The 16,192-nt window shown below is 48.3% G+C and overlaps 6 protein-coding genes across 6 annotated transcripts; 3 read left to right on the top strand and 3 right to left on the bottom strand.

Moving 5' to 3' along the window:
* Positions 1–1,159: 1,159 nt before the first annotated feature.
* FSUBG_11868 (L-PSP endoribonuclease family) lies at positions 1,160–1,564 on the bottom strand (the record flags this gene model as incomplete). The annotated part of the gene is made up of 1 exon (XM_036676596.1): positions 1,160–1,564. One exon carries the CDS (start codon positions 1,562–1,564, stop codon positions 1,160–1,162), a length of 405 nt encoding a protein of 134 aa, XP_036532649.1.
* An 804-nt stretch (positions 1,565–2,368) lies between these two features.
* FSUBG_11867 (aldehyde dehydrogenase) lies at positions 2,369–6,102 on the top strand (the record flags this gene model as incomplete). Its single annotated transcript, XM_036676595.1, has 7 exons — positions 2,369–2,493; positions 2,549–2,750; positions 2,801–3,361; positions 3,415–3,681; positions 3,732–4,063; positions 4,180–4,208; positions 4,727–6,102. 7 exons carry the CDS (start codon positions 2,369–2,371, stop codon positions 6,100–6,102), a joined length of 2,892 nt encoding a protein of 963 aa, XP_036532648.1.
* A 149-nt stretch (positions 6,103–6,251) lies between these two features.
* Positions 6,252–8,247, bottom strand: FSUBG_11866 (uncharacterized protein; the record flags this gene model as incomplete). The annotated part of the gene is made up of 2 exons (XM_036676594.1): positions 6,252–6,670; positions 7,512–8,247. The coding sequence occupies 2 exons, from the start codon at positions 8,245–8,247 to the stop codon at positions 6,252–6,254; spliced, it is 1,155 nt and encodes a 384-aa protein (XP_036532647.1).
* A 1,082-nt stretch (positions 8,248–9,329) lies between these two features.
* FSUBG_11865 (cytochrome b-large subunit) lies at positions 9,330–10,017 on the top strand (the record flags this gene model as incomplete). Its single annotated transcript, XM_036676593.1, has 3 exons — positions 9,330–9,366; positions 9,426–9,504; positions 9,567–10,017. The coding sequence occupies 3 exons, from the start codon at positions 9,330–9,332 to the stop codon at positions 10,015–10,017; spliced, it is 567 nt and encodes a 188-aa protein (XP_036532646.1).
* Positions 10,018–10,372: 355 nt separating this feature from the next.
* FSUBG_11864 (protocatechuate 3 4-dioxygenase beta subunit) lies at positions 10,373–11,999 on the bottom strand (the record flags this gene model as incomplete). The annotated part of the gene is made up of 4 exons (XM_036676592.1): positions 10,373–11,109; positions 11,161–11,641; positions 11,704–11,754; positions 11,961–11,999. 4 exons carry the CDS (start codon positions 11,997–11,999, stop codon positions 10,373–10,375), a joined length of 1,308 nt encoding a protein of 435 aa, XP_036532645.1.
* Positions 12,000–14,080: 2,081 nt separating this feature from the next.
* On the top strand, positions 14,081–15,620 carry FSUBG_11863 (uncharacterized protein; the record flags this gene model as incomplete). The annotated part of the gene is made up of 5 exons (XM_036676591.1): positions 14,081–14,337; positions 14,390–14,411; positions 14,460–14,776; positions 14,826–15,209; positions 15,260–15,620. The coding sequence occupies 5 exons, from the start codon at positions 14,081–14,083 to the stop codon at positions 15,618–15,620; spliced, it is 1,341 nt and encodes a 446-aa protein (XP_036532644.1).
* Between the last annotated feature and the right edge of the window lie 572 nt (positions 15,621–16,192).

Raw genomic sequence — 16,192 nt, 5'->3', positions numbered from 1 at the left:
TCACTATACACCCATTCCCTTGTATATTATCAAAGGACAGAGGAACGGGACTGAAAAGCTCGTAGAGTTGAAGGCCAGATAACAACTCGTTCATAGTTTGACTTGCGCGAACGACCAGCTTCGGCGTGAAATTGCTCCAAGTCAGACGTGTTTCCCCATAGCGACGTACGGCCCTTGCCCGATATCATTCAATACGCGTCAACCGTGAAGGCACTGCCGGCACCATATGTCTGATTTCTATCTCTAGCGGTCTAGTCTCGTAGAATTACTCAGCTTCATTGTCAGATTCGTAGCCAAACAAAAGGCCTACCTAAGTGCCGAGATTGAAGTGCCTTGTCATGAACATAGAGGAATGCGTCTGATCGTAAGCCTTTAGCTATCACCTAGATTGTTGGGGAAGCGGCCCTGCAGAGATTTTGAGTCACCTTGCACAGAACGAGGTAATGTGAAGGTGCCCTTGGCTCCTATCTTGACATTGGACATGAAACTGAAGTCATGCCCAATCGCAGTTTCCATCACCTCCTTGGATACAGACCAACCAAGATCTTTCGAACGGGAAATCACAAAGCCAAAATGTGCTAAGCTATAGAGATATACAACTATAACGTGCTCCTGTCATCCAACAGTCATGTATCGTGATCCTCAAGCGCTTCTTTGGCATTTCGACTTTGTTGATAGCGCTTCATATCCAAACTGATTTGACGAGCAGCAATTTCTCCTCCCATCAAAGCAGCTTTTACGATTTTATACTGAAGATCTAGGTCGGCTCTACTCACTCGGTATCCGTGTAGACCTAGATTAGGGTCCACGGTTCGGGTGGTGATCAGGGATGATTCAAAGTATGAGATGGATCCAGGACCTTAAACAGCTTTAGCTACAAGTTCTGGCCAGATTAAGCTGGCTGTATGAGTATTGTACTTCTTGAGATGGCCATCGAGAGAGCTTGCATCGCCCGTAATCACTCAGTGACGAAGGACCAGTGGCAATGCGCTCATAAAGAGCGCGTACTGTTGTCGTACTCAGGAGGCGAGATAGAGACCATGGATAACCTTTCAGTCGGCCTGTGTATGCTACAGAGTTCTAAAATCAGTGGGAGAGAAGTAAGATCTATATAAGACGTGGTAGAGAAGACAAGATGCTTAATAAATTTGCTACACAATTACTGCTGGATAATGGCCTCCACCTCAATCTCGACAATCATACCAGGAATACCCAACTCTGTAACGCCCACACAAGTCCAGGTTGGCTGATGATCAGGCATCCACTTGCGAAACTCCTCAACCATGAGGTCGAAAGAGCCCGAGAGGGAGATGTGATAGCTTCTGACGGAGTGAACGTCTGCCCAACCCCTTGCACCAGCGTCTTTGAGGTTCTTCTCAACGTTCTTGAACGCAAGGTCAATTTGACCCTTGAGATCTTCTTTGTCGATGTTGCCTTCGCTGTCCCATCCGCCTTGTCCGGAGCATTTGATGGTGTTGTCGATGCGGACAGCTTGTGAGTAGGAGTATTCTTTGTTGTTGGTCTTTCCGACACCTTCGTAGTTGTAGTAGGTGAGATGAGACATGATGAGAGCCTATTTGTGTAAGGCACCGAGATAAGACTGATAGGGAAGTTGGAGGCTTACTCAGAGCTGAGATTTGTAATTGAGAGATACAGATCTTCGAACAGTCGCTGTGTTTGATGCTCGTATTAGAGGTACAGTTGCCCTTATGTACTACATAGCATGATACACAATGCCACCACCCAAGATCTTGGCGCATGGCCATGGTGATCACAGAGCCTATCATGAAGATTTCACGTCGGCCACCTCGTCATGCCACAACGACCGAGTGGTCACCTAACATTCCTATTCCAGTTTGACTCCCTCATTCTTGAGAGCTGTAATTCCCTTTCCCCGCAGAATTGCCTAGAAACATCCCAGATGCAGTATGAGATAAGACCTACCTGTGGATTGCAAGAGGCCCAAAAAGTTACCCAAAGGAGGATAGCCCGCGTTCCCCCCGCATCGTGGGGTTGTAGATATCGTTAGTGTTCCCTCATTCTGGCCTGAATACTTTCCTGGCTTGAACAGGGACATGATGAGAGAATGTATGAGGAAAGGTTTGGGGCCAATTGAAGTGTTATCAGCTGAATGTGCAGCGGAGTTGTCATGATTGAGTGAACCCCGCAAACATGGATGGACGCGATGGTGTCTTAGTTGGTAGTTTATTGGGCGTATGAGCCCCGAGCCCGAGAACAGCTGCCGTCATTTGATGCGTCGCACTTATTATAAATAAAAGATCATACCCCATCCTTCGTCATTGCATATCCTACATCCAGACTCCTATCATTCTGTCTTCCCCGGCTTGCGTCTCTTGCATATCTCACAATGGCATCAACTACTACGTCAATCACATTGCCCAACGGCAAGAAGTACGACCAGCCCACAGGTCTCTTCATCAACAACGAGTATGTCGCTGCTTCAGGCGACGAGTTCACAGTGACAAACCCAGTGTAAGCTCCCAGTAGCCCTCAACTCTCCAATTGAACGGGAACTCACACGCCCTAGAACCGAGGAAGAAGTCATCAAGCTAAAGGGAGCTTCCGAAGAAGATGTCGACAAAGCCGTTCAAGCTGCGCGCAAAGCTTTTGAAGGCGAATGGTCAGAGCTCGCTGCTGTAGACCGCGGTGCATTCCTCTACAAGCTTGCTGATCTCATTGATCGCGACCGTGAGCTCATCGCTGCTATTGACGCCTTTGACAATGGCAAGGTATGTGTCAATGCTCCTTAGTCCAAGTGCATCGCTGACGCTGTCGCTAGCCTTTCAGCGCTTGTCTCGCTGGCGATCTCGACGAGTCGTACAATGTCTTCCGATACTACGCTGGTGCCGCCGACAAGATCAGCGGCAAGACAATTGAGACATCTCCCGCCAAGCTCGCATATGTCCTCCAAGAGCCTCTTGGTGTCTGCGGACAGATTATTCCATGGAACTTCCCTTTCATGATGCTCGCGTGGAAGGTCGCGCCCGCGCTGGCCTGTGGTAATACCGTCATCCTCAAGCCCGCCGAGCAGACACCTCTGTCTGCCTTGTACTTCGGTAACCTTGTCAAGGAGGCTGGTCTCCCTGCTGGCGTTGTCAATGTCCTGCCTGGTCTTGGTCCCCAGACTGGAAAGGCTATTGCCGGGCACATGGACATTGATAAGGTTGCGTTCACAGGCAGCACCAATACTGGTAGGGCTATCATGAAGGATGCCGCGAATAACCTGAAGAACATCACGCTTGAATGTGGTGGTAAGAGTCCTTCAATTGTCTTTGCGGATGCAGAGCTGGAGCAGGCTGTTAAGTGGTGTCACTTTGGAATCATGGACAACAAGGGCGAGGTGAGCTCCATAGCCCAGTGGACAGCGATATGGATACTGACAGCGTATATCAGGTTTGCACATCCACCTCGAGAATCTACGTGCACGAGGACATCTACGAAAAATTCCTTGAGAAGTTCGTCGCGGTCACAAAGGAGAATGACAAGCTCGGCGCTCCCTTTGAAGAAGCAACAGTCCAAGGTCCTCAAGTCTCCAAGACCCAATTCGATCGAGTTATCTCATATATCGAGGAGGGACGCAAGTCTGGTGCTAGACTCCTATATGGTGGCAGCAAATACGGCGACAAGGGCTACTATCTCCAGCCAACAGTCTTTGCAGACGTAAGTTTCTCCCTCAACAATACCAGAAGGTATTCTGACTCGAGTAACAGACTACCGAGGACATGAAGATTATGAAGGAAGAGATTTTTGGTCCTGTTGTCTCCATTGCCAAGTTCTCGACAGACGAGGAAGCTATCGCCAAAGCTAACGATACATCCTACGGTCTTGCAGCTGCTCTATTCACCGAGAAAATCTCACGGGCACACAAGGTCGCTCGCAAACTTCAGGCTGGCATGGTTTGGATCAACTCGTCTGGCGATTCACACTTTGGTATTCCCTTCGGCGGATACAAGTCGTCTGGAATTGGTCGCGAATTGGGACAGTATGCGCTGGATGCCTACACTCAGTCCAAGGCCATTCATGTCAACCTGGGATTTGAGCTGTAGGTGAAGCTGTGCAGAGACGTTGATATGAGATAGCTACAATGATACCATTTATTACGTGACTGATGGCTAGGTTTTGCTGAGTATTTGATGATGTTGCTACTGTCCTATCTAGCGCCGGGCATGAGATTGCCTATCAGCATAGTGAGTGCTTGTTCTCTAGCTCGGTTATCTTCCGATGGATCCCCAACATATTTTTGTAAGAGTGAGACCTTGGACTCCTTAAGTTATCAGCATCCTTATCTCAACCACCCAATTTAAAAAACAGGCAAGTCAGTGACTCGGAAAGTATCTATCGTGCCGTGATCGGAGTCAGCACATACTACGTGGGAACAGGACCAGACGAGCCAACGCTCGGGTTCTGTTTCCTCTTTATCGCATCCTAGCCCCATGACCGGATTTCGGACCACCTTATCGGATGAGCGATCTCCGCTTTATCAGTAAAGCATGTAATTTAATTCGTTGGAGGCTTGTCAGTGGAGAATGACTACAAGCAAAAGGGCGTCCAAAAGATACCTGATAACATCGGCATGCGTGTGTCTTTGGCCGAAATATTGATTTATATAAATGATAGTATGCAGGCTTATCTGAGATATACTCTGGATACGATAAGCCTAATAACACATTCGAATTTAACATACTGCTCCTTACCACGCAAATAGTCCCCTTTCTACAACAACAACAACAACAACATACCATTGCTACAGTCACAATGACCGTCACCGACCCTGTCAGTCCAGATGCCATCAGGGCAATGTTTGCCTCTGCCCTTTCGAGCATGTATAGACGTGAAGTTCCCCAATACGGCACACTCCTCAAGCTTGTATCCGACATCAACCACCAAAAACATCAACCCATCGAACCCCGTATCGAGGTTGAACGCCATGGAGCCATCAGACTTGGAACACCAGAAGAGCTAGCAATGATGCGGCGATTATTCGCTGTAATGGGCATGCATCCTGTTGGATACTACGACCTCACTGTCGCCAATCTCCCAGTCCACGCAACGTGCTTTCGACCTCTCACACAAGAAGCCCTGGCTTACAACCCTTTTCGGGTATTTACATCTTTATTGCGGCTTGAACTCATCGAGGACGAGACACTTCGGACACAGGCTGCCGATATCTTGCGGAAACGCAACATCTTTACAGATCGATGTGTGGAACTGATCGAAATGTTCGAGTCACAAAAGTCTTTCTCAACAGAGGTTTCAAAAGAATTCATAAAAGAAGCCCTCGAAACTTTTAGATGGCACAAAACATCAACAGTTGACATGAAAACATACAAAGCTCTTCGAGAAGCACATCCCTTGATTGCAGACGTTGTCTGTTTCAAAGGACCTCACATCAACCATCTCACGCCCCGGGTCCTCGATATCGAAACAGCACAAGTTGAAATGCTTCGATATGGCCTCCAAGCCAAAGACGCCATTGAAGGACCTCCACCGAGACTTTGCCCTATCCTCCTTCGCCAAACAAGTTTCTTAGCCCTTGATGAAGCGATTGCTTTTTCAGAAGGAGAAGAAACTGGAGGCAGCCACAAGGCGAGATTTGGAGAAATTGAGCAGCGAGGAATGGCTTTGACGCCCAAAGGAAGACGCTTATACGATGATCTTATCAACGAGTGGCGAGGGTCTGTAGTCGAGCTCACATCTGATGCCAAGTCTGGTTCGAAGGAGCAGATTCTTGCAGAGGTTTTCCAGAAGTTCCCTGATGATTTGGAAACCATTAGGAGAGAGAACCTCGCATACTTTACATACAGCCCTACTCCTAAGCTATCAAAAGACTCTGATGTAAGCATCGACAGTCTTGTCAGCTCCGGGGCAGTTAAGGCTGAGCCGATTACATATGAGGATTTCTTGCCTGTCAGTGCAGCTGGGATTTTTCATTCAAACCTAGGCGAAGATGGTGGGTTGAGTCATGTCGCAGAAGCGGATCAGGAGTTTTTCGAGAAGAGTCTTGGATGTCAGGTCAAGAGGGAATTCGAGCTGTATAGTGAAATGCAGGAAGTGTCGATTCGAGGATGTCTGGAGACATAATGGGTTATGAATGATGATTCTGATGAATTTAGCGACTTATGGAAGGATATAATGATATGAATATGACTGTTTAATTCCAAAGAAGAGCTCTTGAAGTATATTGATGTAGTTATTCAATGGTCCAAATCATTCGACAGGGTTGATCGAGGTTAGATCTTCGCTGACGGCCCCCTTGCGTTCGAACTCCTAGCATCAACCTCGATTTCCAGCCTCATACCCGGTAGAGCCAACTTCGCAACGCCCAATACAACACCTCCAGGTCTATTATTAGGAATTCGCTTCTTGAGGGCCTCAGCTAGAGGAGACAGTGTGGCGTCAATATCGGTATGATAGCTGCGTATGTAGTAGACGTCTTCCCATCCACGAAGACCAGCTGCTTGGAGAACATCATCAACGTTTTGAATTGTCTGTTCAGTTTCCTTGTTGATGTTGGTGGGTATTTCGCCCATGGAATTCCAGCCGCCTTGGCCTGAGACTTTGAAGTGGCCGTTGCCGAGATCTACGGCTTGGGAGTAGTGAACGGCATCAGAGAGGGTTTGGGTGAAACCGGGAGGAGTGGTATATTTTACTGAGGACATGTTCTAAGGATAAGAATAGAGGTATGTTGGGGATTGGGAAGTTTGTATTGAGACAACTGAGAATGCCTTGAGTGGTGTTGGGAGAAGAAGGCAGTGTGATGCATACAAGTTGTTCAAACGAGGCCGTCACAAGTTTATATACATCTAGATCAGATAGCGTTGAAATGAGTACAGCCCTCTTGAATTATTAATTTAAGACGCTGTTAATACAGCCATTACACGGTAATTGTACGATTGAGGACTTGTTATTGGTCTCGGCCCTCGGCCGGCTGGGATAACCGTGCATGCCGTGTCGGCGACTCCATCCCAAAAAGCAGTATCCATCGACAGAAATGGTAATTTTGAGAGAGAAATTGGTCGCTTATATTTAGTGTCTTTCTAAGCCTATGCTTGAAACCGGTCCAGGGGTGCTTAAGACTCCAAAGCTCGGGTCAAGATGAAGCTGGTTACCACCACAAGTATAGGCTGTAAAATGATATATGAAAATTTGGGTTCTTTTATCAACAGAAGGGTGTACTAGCCAAGTGCTAAAACGACTTGTGATGATGGCGGTGAAATCTCATGCAGCCATGCTTTTTTTGTTGACATGCATCTCGAGGCTGAGGTCAGGATGGGGCAACTGCTTTAACTCCTCTATCTACGTATCTGTGCTACTGAATCTACATGGCTAGCTCGAGAAGGATACTAGTGAACAAAGCAGTAAACAAATTCAAGAGCCCGCTTTTGCTACTACCCAATGCTTGTGCACCATTATCATCCTTTCCACTTCCGTTGCTTTGACCAGAGGCCTCTCCAGTACTAGATGGCACTGAGGTACCATCTGTCCCATACCTGTTGCATCCACACCTGCATCGGTTGTTTTGCTGGGTATCGAGGTCAAACTCGTGGTAGGTTTCACAACAGCCTCAGCAAGACTACTGCGGGCCTTTTTAACATCCAAACCACAAGGCTTCGGTTTCGGCGAGGCGTCTTCGGCAAGAATGGGACAACCAACTGTATGATTGCGTTCCACCTTGACCGCAGTGCCACCAATAGCGCAGCCGTCGTACTCGGCGATAGCCTTACGTGCCGTCTTTGCGCCAGGGCGAAGAGTAAAGGATACGTTCCCAGCTCTTTCAAACTGATTGTTCTTCAAGAGAAGACTGCCATCTTTACGTGGCTTGCAGACAGTGGTCCAGCGCAGATCCCACTTGAGGATACAAGAGTCTTCTTCGCCACGCCAGTACTGAAACTGATCACCCTCGTCAGCATCGGTGATTGCTTTGCTCGTGTTGAGAAAGTAATATGGTTCTGAGTCTGGTAGAAAGTCTAAGTATAGTCGACCGACGCCGAATAGTGTATATGCACAGTTAAGTTCCCAGTTGAGCGTGCCGCTGAAGGTCGTCAAGACTGGGGCGTTTTGAAGGCCGAAGATGACAGGGAATGGTGCTTCGACAGCGTATGTATCTTCCCGAGGAAACACGATGTCGACTTCGCCGATGGCGGGGAACGAAACAACATCTTCGTCGGAGGCAGCTGCCAAGACTGAGAGGCATAGGCTGATAAATATTGGCGGAAAGGCACGCATCTCAACGTCGCCGGATCAATAGAAAGAATAAGCTTGAATGAATGAACAGCCACTTCTACTATCGACTGGGGAGATAAGCAGGTACTTAAGCTTCTTGTGGGATCGTGAGCCATAAAATGACCTAGTCAGCCCTTCTTGAGCATGGATCCATCCTTGTTCATTGCATTCAAACCAGCACGATTTAGGGATCAGCTGAAAACCATGAAACAAGTCGGACGTCTCGGTTTTAATTGCGAAGGGTAATATTTACCAATCGTTCCTAAAGTTAGTTCGTCACATGCGATTAGTCAGGAAAACGTGGCCGTTTAATTGAGGTGCAAAAAATAGAAGGTGCGCCTTCCTGGATCGTGAATCACGGTACGTGACTAATAACCTTATCGTCAACCTTATATCGAGTGTAAGTTGGCTCAATGGCGACTGGGCCTATACACCAACAGCGAACCAGGCAATGGGCTCCTTGACTTGCGTTTCCGAAGAGATTCACTGTGGTGATGAACCATCTGTTTGCTGAAGATGAATGACACTAGTCCTGGCCTGCCATTTGCAGTTTTGCAAAATTGAAGGGCTGGGGCTGTTACACCGGAGTTTGATCGTGAGATGCATCGAATTACGCCTGGCAACGTGGCGGAGTGGTTATCGCGACAGCCTCGAATTACCGTAAGCTGTTTCCTTCGGGAGCGCAGGTTCGAATCCTGCCGTTGTCGATGTCTTTTTGTTTTTTGCTTCTTTTAGTGTTTTGGTTCCTCAAGAGCATATCACCACTACATACTGCAGGTTTGTCTCAGTATATTAGCGGAGAGATTCAATTCGCTTACCTGCAATAGCCTAAATGGTTCCCTCTTTAACTATGTTCTGAGTTTGTCCGGTATAGTCGGTGTCCTGTGTCCGGCATCTTACATCCGGCAGGTCGCACAACGAACACCGATGTTGTCGGCAGAGTGATGTCGGAAGAAGTTGAAGACGAAAAGCGAGAATCACGTGTGAACACACAAGGGACTCGTGCTTTTATAGATCAGATCTTGTTTATCTGACTTTGTCTAAAGTACTCAGGGATTGTCACTTATTGTCACTGGTTAGTTACGATGAGCTTACAACGATTTGGCCTTGGTGCCATGAGAGGTAAAATACTACTCGAACTCAGATATAATTGCGATAATCTTACTGATTCTTGTCAATAGGCACCGGACGACCGGGTGTCTTCTTCAACCAGAGCGTCCCGAAGTTGGCTTTGGCCCGTCTGTTGTCCCAGCAAGCAAGGTGAGTTCCCATTTTCAACACCCTCGTGGTTTCTCTCTAACTCCCTATTGATCTTCCTCCAGAGAACGCCCGGCGATTGTTCACATGAATCAGCAAGAGGGCCACGACATTCTCGTTAAACAACGTCTCAACCGCCCCGTCACTCCAAACCTCACAATCTATAAAGTCGAACAAGTCTGGTTCAGTGCATCAGCATGGACTCGAATAACAGGTCTTGCTGTAGGTGGTACAGCTTACCTAACTCTATGCGCCCATGCCGTCGGTCCTTATCTGGGAGTGGGATTTGACTCTGCTGCTTTGGTGTCGGCTTTTGGCGCGCTGCCTTTCGCTGCCAAGGCCGCGATCAAGTTTGGACTGCTGGGGTTTCCGTTTACATATCATTTTATCAATGGTATTCGACACTTGGTGTTTGATCTGGGGTTTGGATACAGGAAGGCTCAGTTTAAGAAGTCAGAGGCAGCTACGTGGATACTGAGTATTCTTGGTGGTCTTGTCTTGGCCTTCTGGACCTAGATGCTTAGATATTTCCATTGCCAAATTGCATTATAGAACTATTCCCATTCCCTTTGCCCATCCCTCTTGTGGTTTAAGTGGCGTGAAGCTTGATCAACAAAAACGTTTTCTTTTTATAGTGAAGCTATAAACAGTTATACAAAGTTTTATATAGACAATGAACTTAGTTCCAGACCAAGCAGGTACTTCTCCAACAGATCGCATATCGCTTACTCAGACTCATCACAACATCTCCTGACTTCCCAGCGTCGTCGGTAAAATCGGGTAGATCGGCTACACGGTATTCTAGCAGTATCTACACCCGTAGATCCAACCGGTCGTATCCCGGATTTAATTCACCGTAGGAGTGATTGCCTTACTCGTCAATCTTGGCCGGAGGTGTACCTCCAGGAGCAGCGCCAGAGGGAGCAGATCCGCCCATACCGCCGCCGGAGTTCTCGTTGGCAACACCTCCCTCCTTGTAGTAGTAGGCAGCAGGAGACACGGAGCTGGACTGGGTGGAGTTGATGCCGAAAGCGAGCCAAGCGAAAAGACCATCATTGATGCTATCGCCGAGAAGAGTGTACTCCATGACGGGGTCGACACCATCGGTCTTTGTCTCTTCGCTCATAATGCCATCATCCTCGTTGAGGGTGAGTTCCTGGGTGTTGGAAGCATAAGGCTCGAGGGTTTCGACTTGGGAGATGAGGTCTTGGTCGAAGAAGGCTTGTCCAACGTGGCTGGCGTAGTTATCTCGTCCCAGGGTCTGGTTGGCGAGGAGAGTCGCGTTGGCATGAACCATGACGTGGATATGAGTAGCACGGCTGGTGTAGTGACCAGGGAAGATAGACTCGAACTGAGCAACACCATCAGAGTCGGTCTTCTGAATGCCTCGAAGCCAAGTGTTGTCAATGTTGGTATCATCAGAACTATCGCCATTGCCATTGGCAACGATACCAGAGTACACGCCAGTGGAGTTACAGTGCCACATCTCCAGGTAGACATCGGGGACAGGGTCGCAGGTTTCGACGTCGATAACCTGGTAGTCAAGGACGATGCTAAGACCCTCTTGATCTTCAATGATGTTCTCACGAACGTATTCGCCGGCCACGTCTGGATTATTTTAGCCAAAAGTCCCTGAATCCAAAAACGGACATTACTTACAGTAAGGACCCTGAGTGACTTCGGGGGTCAAAACGCAAGAGTTGATGCTGGCAAACAGGACCGAAGGGGCAGTGCATGGGCTGAAGCCTTGAGAAGTCTTGTTGTGAGAAGTGTTCAAGACGGTATCAGCATCGCGCTTCTTCAAGCTTCGCTTCTGGCGAGCCTTGTTGACCTGGGCCGAACGGCGGGCGATGTTGCGAGCCTCAATACCACGAGCTCGAAGCTTTGAGGCGCAGTGGGCGAGGGAAGATCGCTTGACAGAACTGAGGAACTCGCGACGTTCGGCGGCTTCGTGAGCAATATCATGTCCTGGATGGGCCGAGGCGATACTGGCCGCGAGGGCGAAGGTGGTGAGAAGGGTCTTGAAAGAAGGCATAGTGATGATTTCAAGGATAGTTGGTATTGGTTGGAGAACGATCTGGAAGAGACTGGTGCGAGTGATGAGGGTATCGAGATTGTGATTCAATTGCAGAAACTCATTCTTTATATCTATCGTGAAGCTCCAATTCCACCGCCTCTCAACCTCAACAACAACCCACATACCGAGTGGCACTGAGGCTGCATATTCGCATTGTCGAGAGGCGCATGGACACGCTGTGACGCGTTAATGTTACGGAAAACAACCAAAGGGTTAATTTTTCCGACTAAAGCTGCCAAGCTAAGAATGAAGCATAGACGGCACCTAAAAAGCACTGCCGAGGTCTAGCTTAGGGCCAGCCTATAGCGGAGAATGTAAAACGAGTCAGGCAAAAGAGGTGACGACGATTGGCTCACAAACGCGCAGGTCAAAGGAGACTCACGGGTTGTGGGGGTTTTGGTCGGGAGGTGGGAGCCCACATCGCGAGAGATCTTCACGATGTCGTTTGAAAATAGAGTAGGGAAATGCGTGTGCATGTTTCGTATTTGAAATTGGGGTTTCTCATTGGTTAAAAGCTTGAAGAGTATTTTCAAGCTTATACTAGAGTTGACGTATGTTGTTGGTGGTTTTCTAGACCGATGCTGCACGTTTCGTGATTAGTAGGTACTACAAACAGATGGGTAGATGGCGGTAGAACCGCAACAGGTTTCAACAGCTTTATTTTTCTGGATCTATGCCCCGTCGTCACTTCACCATGGTAGCCAAGAGCATAATCAAAGACATATCCGTGACATCTCACAGGAGCCATTAATTTCCTTTGGACATAGTGTTCCAGACTTCCGGCTTAGTTTTGGTGGCTTCGCAAATAAAAGCAAGCTTAAATGGTCGAAAGCCCCGGATGCGAAAGGATTGATAAACACCTGCCCGCAGCTTTATATTGGATCAATGGCTTTTCAAAAGCACAACATATTATACCAATCCCAAACGAAATAGTTGTAGGCAATGTGATCAATGCCTCAGAACTCTGAAGCTATCGAGCCCCTCGCGAAGTGATTCCTTCAGGGTAGCTTTGAACTGAGGTGTGCTGTTGATCCATATTCCTACGTTAATCCTCCCCCCTATTACTGACCCCGCAACAATGCGACATAAGGATGGCCCAAAATTGTAAGATGGCAGATAACTAGGGCTGCTACAAACGTAATTCACTCAACTTCACTGGGGCCACATACATGCGTGGAATGGTCCAGGACAGAGTAAACGTGGCTCTACATGACTTTTTATGCTTATGAGATTTCAATCATCTGGATTCTAGAAAAGTCCTCTCGTGCAATATCCCGTTAGAACAGCGCCAAAACCCAATATCATTCACTGACTGGAACTTTCCAGATGCGGCATCTTGGGCAGTTTCCTGCGGACAATTCTTGCATCTTGCACCGCTTCAGTTCTAGTCCAAAACCACGAATGAGCCGCATTCTAGTCTGCCATCGCCCGCTTGTTGGGCCTTATCCGAGCAGTTGGCTCGTGTAGCCATCCATGGTCCGGCCGAGAACGTGTTGTGGCGCTTGAGTTGACCCAGCGTGCCGGGTCCGCCATCACATTTGGTACATACGATTAGGGTGGTGTCTTTGTGCATTTTATGCTGCAAGTCCAAGCGTGTTCTTGCAGGATTCACTGATCGTCGATTGGATGCTACGATGCAGGGGTAGCGATACGAACGGGAACACCATCCTTTGTGTATCACCATCACCAACAACCTTGTTACCAACCAACAGCCTGAACCCCGCTGATTGTATATATTATTGAATGTCCCACTGACCAGCCGAAGCATTCCAGAAGAACTATTCTGGTCGCACAGCCCTAATTTTTGCGTTCACAATGTCTCCGAGTAACTTACCTTATCGCAAGCCACCAATTATGTTGCCGGTTACGCGGGGAACGACCCCCCAAAAAAAAACGCCGAACTATGGAATGGTGGCTTCTTGGCCTTTGGGGTACAGTACAGTCAGTACGTACTGTAGCATCTGTTAATCGGACCCCAGACATTATCACTTGTGCTAATTTGCGACGAGGCAAGGGAGGCTGTCAGCTGTGCATGATCCCCTCTCCCACGAGGCTCGGACCCTTCTGAGACAGTTCGGTTAGAGACGATGGCAAATTAAAACCATATTCGCGGAAGGCGACTAGAGAGTTCTCAGTAAAGCGGATTGGACTATCTGAAGCGGATCTATAGCCGAGTCCCCAGAAACCAGATCTATTGATACGAAGCGAGGCACAAACTTGATGGTGCCTGATAGAGTTTGGGGCTACGAGACTAGCGCGTATGCATCTGCAGACCTCAGATCACTTTGGGCCTAGAACTAGTTAGTCAAAGCCAATGTGTGATTGAGAGACATGGGCTTGAGCCTTGCTCAGATTCCTCTTAAAGCCGCGTCTCCGTCTCCATCTCCGTCTCCATCCCGCGCTCGCTCGCTCGCTCGCTCGCTCTGCGACTCTCCATCTTATTTTGCTTTGCGCTCCACGTGTCTTCCCTTTCGAATATCTACATACGTACTGCGCGAAAAAATGGCTATCAACGAACTCGACAAGTATCTGTGGCTGGCATACTGCAAGGCTGTGCAGAATGCTGTCGGTGGTCTGCCTGGACATAAGCCTGCTCTGTTCTTCACAAAGCATGCGCAAAAGGCACCAGTCGCGTCACAAGATATCGACTCGGCCTATACGAACTACGGAATCAACAACATCATCAACAATTTCTTACAGACTAATGACCTCTTCTACGATCCGGCTCATCACAAAACTTACACTCAATGTTTACTCGAGTAAGCACATCGTCACCTTGCCGCACGCACGCATGTAACTGACCGAGACTAGATATCTGATGACTGTCAAGATTGTACGTGAATTGCACGTGTAATAAATTACTTTCTCTAACAAGTCACAGGGCGAGGGTGATCAAGTCCGTGTAACAATGATAGGCCGAACATTGGCGAGTGCGCTTGACCAGGCCTTGCGCGAGAGAGATCGTGCCCTGGAGACGTTTGAAAAAGAAGAAGGCTATGGCCTCACGGGCGAACAAGACTTTTCTCAATGGTGGCCATCGCATGCTCCTGCATACTCGGCAGCCAAGCAAAAGGTCGAAGCCGCAGCCGCAGACTACCAGGCCACCCTCCTCAACATAGGTGGACCAACTGCCAATTCACTAGCCAGGGATCTCAACCGAATCGTCAAGGCCCTGATCGGCGGGCAGTCAGTCTCAGGGTGAGAAATCATATTCCAAAAGCGTTTCGCCGATTCCTAACTTTGATAGCATCACGATGGCTGCTTGTCACGCCTCAGCTGACATCACCCGTGAACTCCTGGAGAGAGACAGAACACCGCACGCCATCACATATGTCCCTGAATGGATGTCTCTTCAGTACACTGCCCAGGTTGAACACTGGATGAACGGCGTTGGCGACGGCGACTCTTCTACTCAGATCAACGTTGCTGATGGAAGAGAGGTCAACGAATCCGACTTTGGTCATGCATCCACAGACGGATTCTCCTATGGACCGTGGCTGTCTTTCTCTACCGGAAAAGGAAGTACCAATGAGAAGGGTGTGTCTTTCGGTTCTATGGACACCGATACTAACCTTGACGTGCAATTCTCGTATGATGAAATTCAAACCATCTGTGTTCCAGCTGGTGATTGGTAAAATCCTACCTATGCAGCAAGATTCGCACATGCTAATGCTATTCTAGGAATGTCCCCAGCCCGGGACGACGCTATCAGTTATCAGACACCGCCTCCGACGAGTCCCGTAACCTTGCCTTCCCAGACTATCTCGTCGTCGTGAGGAACCTCGGCTTCAAAGTATACATCCGAGATTACAAGGTTGCGGGACAGATTGACAACTTGTTTGAGGAAGCCAAGTCTTCTGGCGGCTCTGTCAGAGTTTTCGGTATTCCTGCCACGCCAGATGGCAGCCCGGATAAGGCCACTGAGGAGAATGCCCATATTGCTGAGTGGGATCTCGGCGCTGGTATGCTTTCAATCAGACCGACTACCGATGCCGGCTTTGCTTCTGTTGTGGCTCTTGTTGGTGAGCTGAACATCAGTTGACTCGTGTCGGGGCGAGTGTAGTCTTGGTTGCTGTTGTCTGAATTGTTTTACAATCACTTAGTCACTCAACATTGAAATACATTTGCCCTGGATATCCATAGAACTCTACCCGTATCGCTAGCAGTATATCAGGTCCTCCTTTCTAAAGAAAGTATATAGTAATTAACATATCTACGATTTTAGTCCGTACAAGTCAAGGCAAGGCCACTCGCAAAAAGCATCGTTTGTTTACAACGTCAGAGACGCAAAGATAACACATGATAAAAGACAAAAAAGACATCGACAACGGCAGGATTCGAACCTGCGCTCCCGAAGGAAACAGCTTACGGTAAATTCGAGGCTGTCGCGATAACCACTCCGCCACGTTGCCTGACCGGGTTGATGCTATTCCCGTCACAAAGAGCTGCCATCACAGCGCGAAGTCACCCAGGGCATACTTTAACTAGCAGATGGAGTATCATTTGTTAAGGAAAATTATCCATGTCGAGATTAAAGTGCTTTGTCTGCCGTTCAAAGACAATGCTTGCGTATAGTAGTATCCAGATCTACTAACTTGAGATCATGTGACAGGC

The sequence above is a fragment of the Fusarium subglutinans genome (assembly GCF_013396075.1).
Source record: "Fusarium subglutinans strain NRRL 66333 chromosome Unknown NRRL66333_c0000238, whole genome shotgun sequence".
Lineage (NCBI taxonomy): Eukaryota > Fungi > Ascomycota > Sordariomycetes > Hypocreales > Nectriaceae > Fusarium > Fusarium subglutinans.
The sequence above is the reverse complement of the archived record's forward strand: the minus strand, read 5'-3'. Positions and strand labels throughout refer to the sequence as shown.